The 7,210-nt window shown below is 47.6% G+C and overlaps 1 protein-coding gene across 1 annotated transcript in view; it reads left to right on the top strand.

Moving 5' to 3' along the window:
* Positions 1 to 6,915: 6,915 nt before the first annotated feature.
* Positions 6,916 to 7,210, top strand: part of LMBR1 (limb development membrane protein 1) — a 106,677-nt gene continuing 106,382 nt past the window's right edge. The window contains exon 1 of the mRNA XM_019659086.1: positions 6,916 to 7,186. Within this exon, the coding sequence (XP_019514631.1) occupies positions 7,121 to 7,186 (66 nt within the window). The 5' untranslated portion in view covers positions 6,916 to 7,120. The remainder of the gene's footprint in view (positions 7,187 to 7,210) is intronic.

Here is a 7,210-nt window from a genome sequence, read left to right as displayed (position 1 = left end):
CTAGAATTTTCAGAGCTTTGCATTTTACAGTTAAGTGTATGATTCATTTTTTTTTATTGAGAAATAACCCACATACCGTAAAATTCACCCTTTGAAAGTCTACAATTCAATGTTTTTTAATCTATTCACAAGGGTGTGCAGCCATCACCACTGTCTAGTTCCAGAACCCTTTCATCGCCTCGAAAAGCAGCCCTTTGCCCATGAGCCGTCCCTCCCCTTCCTCCCTCCACACGGCCACTGACAACCACGGAGCTTTCTGTGTCTACGAATTAGCCTGTCCTGGATACTTTATATTCATGGTGTCACCAAGTACGTGGCCTCTTTTCTCCTGGCTCCCTACGCTTAGCAGAGTGTTTTCAGGGCTCACCCATGTTGTAGCATGTGTCAGAACTTCATTCCTTTTCACGGCTGAGTATTACCACCTCGGATGGACATACCGTATACGGCCTCTCCGTTCATCCCTCGCTTGGCCTGTTTCCACTCTTTGGCCATTATGAACAATGCTGCTGTGAACATGTTTGTTTTCCAGCGAACGTGTTTTCATATTCTCTCGGGCATATGCACAGGAGTGGGACTACTGGCTCATATGGGTTTAACTTTTTGTACAACTGCCAAAACGCTTTCCACAGTGGCTGCACCATTTACACTTCCACCAGCACATATAAGGGTTCCAATTTCTCCATGTCCTTGCCAACATTTTTATTTTTCTTTGTTTTTAAATTCTAGCCATCCTAGTGGGTGTGAAGCGGTTTGTCACTGTGTTTTTGATTTGTGTTTCCCTGATGTCTAATGATGGTCACCATCTTTTCATGTGCTTCTTGGCCATTTGTATGTCTTCTTTGGAGAAATCTCTATTCCATGCTTTGCCCATTTTAAAAATTGGGCTGTTTGTCTATTTGTTGTTGAGTTGTAGGGGTTCTTTATATATTCTGGACGATAGACCCTAATCAGATACATGACTTGCAAATGTTTTCCCCAGTTCTATAGGTTATCGTTTTACTTTCTTGATAGTATCCTTTGATGAACAAAAATTTTAATTTTGATTAAGTTCGACTTATATTTTGTTGTTGTTTTTGCTTTTGAGTGATGCTTAGGAAACCATTGACTAATCCAAGGTCATGAAGATGTACACGTATGTTTCCTTTTTCTTCACTACAAAGCCTGCCGCTCTTACCAAGATCCAACCATTTTTCTTGAGCAAGAGATGCCTGGATTGTTGCAAACCTTTGGTTAATTTCCAGAGAGGTGATGACATTGATTCTGACATCTCATTGTTTTTATAGAGGAGAGGATTTTTGGAGGTTCTTAGTCTGTCATTTTTGCTGACATCATCCCATCATTCTAGTTAATTTTTTTTGTAGGCATGAGATAAAATTCTTTTACTGAATCTCTTTTCTGCATAAATTTGTCAGAGTTGTGTTTTGTTGCTTGCAACTCAGAATCTGATAAAGCCTCTTACAGAAGTGCTTTCACTAATCTGTATTTTGGGGTTGTCACCTTGGCTTTTTTTTTTTTAAATCAAGGGACAGTAAACAGTTTCATGAAACTATTGTATCATTGGCTGAAGAGATATTTTTGAGGATATTTTCTACCACATTTTAAAAGTTTCTACCTGAAGGCCTACATGCGAGGATTTCATCCAGAGTAAAGAGCTGGGGCGAGCTTTGTCCCTTCTGAGGAGCAGATATGCTTTCTTCTCATAGCTAATGGGCATGATGTCACACAGCCTATTTTCTTCTTCATTTGTGATGCCAGGGAGCTCAAAAAATTTTAATTCAAAGCTAGCAACTGGAGTACTTTATGATCTGATGAATTAATTTCTTCCATGTATCCTAGTATACATGTTCCTTGGGTTTTATTAAAAAATATATTATCTATCTATCTATCTATCTATCTATCTACCATCTTTTTTCCCCTCTTTATAAGCTGCCTCAAATCCTTGGTAAAATTCGAAGGAATTTATGCTTTTATTTACACCAAGAAGGCTGACTGTTGCGTTAGCTCTCGATCTCTGCGTCACTTTACACAGTTCTTGGTTCTGGGAACACTAGCCTTTGAGAGGCAATCTGTCATAGTGACTAGAAGTATTGGCATAGCCTGCCTGAGTTTTCATTCTGGCTCTGCCATCTACTTTTTGTGACCTCGAGCAAATTCCTAACCTCTCTGTGCTTTAGTTTTCTAAACTGTCAAGTGGGCATAATAAGTACCTATAAATAGAATGAGGGTGAATGCTAAACTAGATATACACATCGGGCAATTAGAACCATGCCTGGCAAACAGCAAGTGCTCAGAAATGTTTCCTGTTTTAACTAAAAAATGAAAGTCCAAAAAGCAGAAAGGCCTTAAGATTGTGTAAAGTTGGGTGAGGTGTTTGAGAAATGACAGCAGACCTGACTCCAGGCCGGGGCCTAACACACAGAAATTGTAGCTTGAGACATTCCCGCAGGACCAGGTGGGGTGAGCAACCTCCGTGAAAGGGGAGGGCGGGAGGGTCTCCAGTGGGGGTGAAGGCAGGACAGTGAAGGACCCAGCCACAGGGGTGGCCAGGAGCTGGGGGGTGGGGTAACATTTTCTTTTGCGGGGATGGGATACGCTGGGAGGAAGGCAAGCCTGGGTTTTCCAGGTCACTAACTTGTGTCTCTTTAGGAAAGTCCCTAAATTTCTCTGGGTCTTGGTTGCAGTTAGACTAGGGAGTTTCTGACTCCTTCTGGTGTCAACATCTGTGATGCCTCCGGGGCCCCTACAGCCTCACCCCCTTTGCCATGCTGAGGCTCACTGGATGGGTTGTTACTTTTCCCCCCGCTTTGACTCATTTCCCTCCCAAAGTTTGTGTGTTGGAGTTGGAAGGAAGAAAAGAGTTAAGTTGGATAATTAAAGCCAAGAAAGACGGTACATGACTGAATACATTACGAGCCAATAAAAATGATTGAAACCAACCTGCAGTAAGTTAATGTGTATTTATGATGCTGACTTTAGAAACTGTGCTCAATTGTCTCTTAGTTCACTGGAGCCAAGCGGTGTCCTGCATAATTGCTTGGAAGGTGTGACACGACATCCTGCATCAGGATCCGCGGGTGGGGGGGCTCTCGGTTCCCTGAGCCCAGTGAGAAGAGGAGTGGAGTAGAGACAGGCTCTGCTTGCGAGGGTTAGTTCTGTGTCAAATTGGCCGGGCCACGGGCCACCAGACATTTGGTCTGACATTACATGGGGGTGCCTGGGGGGGGGTGTTTCTCTGGATGAGATTAATATTTGAATCTGTAGACTAAGCAAAACACACTGCCCTCCCCAGGTGGGTGGGTCTCATCAGATGTCTGAGGTCTGAACAGAACAAAAGTGGGGGCGAGGAAGAGTTCCCTCTCTGCCTGTTTTCGAGCTGGGACATCAGTATTCTCCTGAACTTGAGATGGAACTACACCATCAGCTCTCCTGGGTCTCCAGCTTGCAGACTTCAGATTGTGGGGCAATTCCTTATTATCTATCTATCTATCTATCTATCTATCATCTATCATCTTCTAGCTGTCCACATCTGTTTGTCTATATCTCCTATGTTCTGTCTCTTCTGAGAGCTCTGACTACTACACCCCTCCTGGACCTTGAGGGCAGAGAGGGGTCTGTACTTATTGCTTGAGAACATACTTAGGCACACTAATGTGTGCAGAAGAATTTACAGGGGAGGGGATGCTGAGTGGTTAGGGCAGAATCTCCAGCAGAGGGACCTGGGAGTGTCCCTGTGTGTCCCTCACGCTGTGGCAAGGTTTTGGTTTTATTGCATGGGAGGAAGCATGGTGCTGTGAAAAGAGCAAGAGTTACTGAGTTAGACAGATCTAGGTTTGAATGTGGACTGCGTGAACTGGGTCAGGTCGCTTTCCCTCTCTGAGCCTTGGTATCTTCGACGTTAAAGGAGCTTCCAGTACCTATGTCACAGGGTTCCTGTGATGCTTAAATCATGTGATGTATGTGGAACACCCAGAATGTAGTGCTTACTCTACAAATGCTAGCTCCCTACTGCCCTAAGCTCTCTCTTACCCACATATGAAGGTGTGACAATTAAATTCATTAACTCATCCTAGAAAAAGTGCTACATACCTCATTGATAAATATCACTATGGTTACCTTCGAAGTACTCCCCTTGGGAAGCTATGCACCGACGCCAGCACCTAGTCCATCCTTCCAGGCAATTTTGGAACTCTTTTTCTGGAATGGCCATCAGAGCTGTTGTATTACCCTTGGTGTCCTGAACGTCATCAAAATATCTTCTTTCAATATTTCCTTTATCTTTGGGTAAAGAAAGAAGTCATCGAGGGCCAGATCAGGTGAGTAGGCAGGGTGTTCCAATACAGTTATTTAGTTATTTGTTTACTTGCTAAAAACTCCCTCACAGACAGTGTCCTGTGAGCTGGTGCATTGTTGTGATGCAAGAGCCATGAATTGTTAGCAAAAAGTCCAGGTCGTCTAATGTTTTCATGCAGCCTTTTCAGCACTTCCAACTAGTAAACTGGGCTCACTGTTTGTCCAGTTGATGCAAATTCATAATGAATAATCCCTCTGATATCAAAAAAGGTTAGCAACACCATTGCAATAAGTTCACGAACTTAATTGTCAGGCCTCATATATATGAAGTGTTGACTTAAAATATAAGGACATGTGTGCTAAGTGTCAAATGAGTGGTTGGGAATATAACTCCTGGTAAGTTTTCTGTCTGACTCCTGGACCATAAGCCCTGTGAGAACAGGACTGAAGGAGTCTTCTTTCCACTGTGTGTCCATATTTGCCAGAGAGTGATTGAATGAAGAGAATGGAATTGTCCAGAAAGGCTTTGTGGAGAAAAACGATCTTGGTGTCACTGCCGAAGGGTGGTGGCCCTGAGTGTGAAGAGGAGGGAATAGGAGAAGGTACTGGGCCCTGGCACTGGGAAGGCTTTCAGAGTTGGACAGAGGAGGAAGCCAGGCTGTAGGAAAGGCCTCTTTATGGAAAGAAGTGGGGAGAACGGCTTGAAGGGCAAGGTGGGGCCCAAAAGTCAGGGTCTGGAACGCCATGTTAAGGGGTTTGATTTTATTCTGTAGTTAGTGAGAAGAACTGCACTGAAGTGCTTTGAGCAGGGGAGAAAAAGCGTATTTTTGGAAGAGTCATGCTTCAGAGGGATGCAGCAAAGAGGGTGTCGGCTGGGGTGATGGCGATAACTGGGCCACCCATCTCCAGCTTGGTTGGGGTTTACTGACACAGGGGCAGTTGGAGGGTTCCCCGGGCCAGAAGAAGGGACAAGCCCTAATGCACAAGCACTTCTCAATAGCATCCTGTTTTCTATTGTCCCTCTGGCCAAAGCAAGTCACATGTCCAGGGCCAGACTCCAGTGGTGGGAAATAGACTCCGCGTGTTGATGGAGGAGGGACAAAGCCACCCGGCAAAGGGGTGAATTATAGGGGAGGGCTGAGCTTGTGGCCATTTTACCTCTACTACCCTGGGCTAAGTACTGTGACAGTGACGGAGCTAACACCACGGTGGGAGACTCTCTACAGACAACCGCACAAAGGAAACAAAAAGGTCTAGCTGGTGGGAGTGTTGGCTCAGGAAGGTCAGAAATGCCACAGCATCCAGTTTCTGGAATGCACGTCTAAACGGCACACATCCTAAAATCTGATGTGCTTACACTCTAACGTGGGGAGATTAACCCAGAAAGCATCCAGGGCCGTTCAGGCAGATGTTTACCCAGCTCTCAGACCCTGGGCGTCCGGATGCTTTTTTGTCTTTCCCTGGTTCTTTAGGGCTCTTAGACATTTAAAAAATAAAGGTGAATGTTGAATTTAGTGAGCTGGAAATGATTCCCGGTGTCTTATCAGGCTATGGCAGCAAGAGGACGTGCTCGGAACAAGCTTCATGTCCTCTGCGTCCCTCCCACTACCAACATTTTCCCGCGTAAGGCATCATAGGCACAGTATTTAGGGGCACACACTTTTCGGGAGCCATACACAAGTTTGAATCTTGAAAACAATTTTAACTCAGTTTCGCCAAAGAATCATGCAAAACTAAATTAATATATATCATAAAAATTATTTGAAAGCAATTTGTAGATTTTCTCACTTCCTAAGAATTCTCAGATGCCAAAAAAAAAAATCACAGCCAACAGCAATTTAAATGACTTCCTTATAGCCAAATAAATCCAAAAGTAAAATGATAAATACTCCTTAAAATTCAATTTTATAGCAAAAATCCAATAAGAGATACTTAATGCAAAATGAGGTGAATTCCTGTGTTTGGCATGTGTGGCGCCCCCAAATAAACGTGCTGTAAGGGCTCGAGAACGTCATCAACCTCCCCAGGAACAGGGAGGGGCCTGCCATTCAAGGTTATCTATGGTTTCCAGGGGCGCAAGCCCGAGACCTGTGGCAGCCCAAGCCCCTTATCAGACCCAGAGAAGCCAGGTTTTCGGGGTTTCCGCCCAAAGCGTGCCCTGAAACGACCGATTTCCGCCCTTTTACCTACTGTGGCACAGTTAAAGTTTCCGTGGGAGAGCACCTGCTCGCCTCTGCCAAGGGCCCTGCAGGCCGAGCCGAGTGCCGACAGGCGGTGAGGGGCACTAACCCGCGTGGCCGTGGGTGATGCATAACTCCTGTGGGGACCAGAGCGCCGAGCCTGCGCCGGCCCGCCCCCTCCATTACTTCGCCCCTTACAGGAGGGACAGCCGCCCCGCGAAGCGACCCTAACCGCAACCTCCCCGAGCTCCGGGCGGAACCCCGCGGCCTACAGCCCGGCTCCGCGGCCTGGGGGCGTGCCTCAAGCCCCGCCCACGCCCACGTCCCCGCCCCGAGGCCGGAGGCTCCGCCCAATCCCCCGCCCCCCCCGCCTTAGGTCCGGCAGACGCCGCGGCGCGCTCCTCTGACGCGCGGCGCCTGCATCTGACGTCAGGCCCCGCCGCGGCCCCGCCCCGGCCCGCGCGGCGCCCGCCCTCCGCAGCCCGAGCGTCTTCGCCTGAGGCAGCGGCTGAGGCGGCGGGTGCGATCGCGGTCTCGGTGGCGATCCCCGCTCCGGCCGGCTGCGTGCCGGCTCTCGTGCCGGGCTAGCGGAGCGGCCGTCCAGCCCCTCGGACCGGCGGGCGATGGCGCGGCGGCGGGCATGAAGGAGGATGGAAGGGCAGGACGAGGTGTCGGCGCGGGAGCAGCACTTCCACAGCCAAGTGCGGGAGTCCACGGTGAGCGGGCGGGCGGCCCCGCGG

This window comes from Hipposideros armiger, unplaced genomic scaffold (genome assembly GCF_001890085.2).
Source record: "Hipposideros armiger isolate ML-2016 unplaced genomic scaffold, ASM189008v1 scaffold_295, whole genome shotgun sequence".
Classification (NCBI taxonomy): domain Eukaryota; kingdom Metazoa; phylum Chordata; class Mammalia; order Chiroptera; family Hipposideridae; genus Hipposideros; species Hipposideros armiger.
This window is presented reverse-complemented; position numbering and strand designations above follow the sequence as displayed.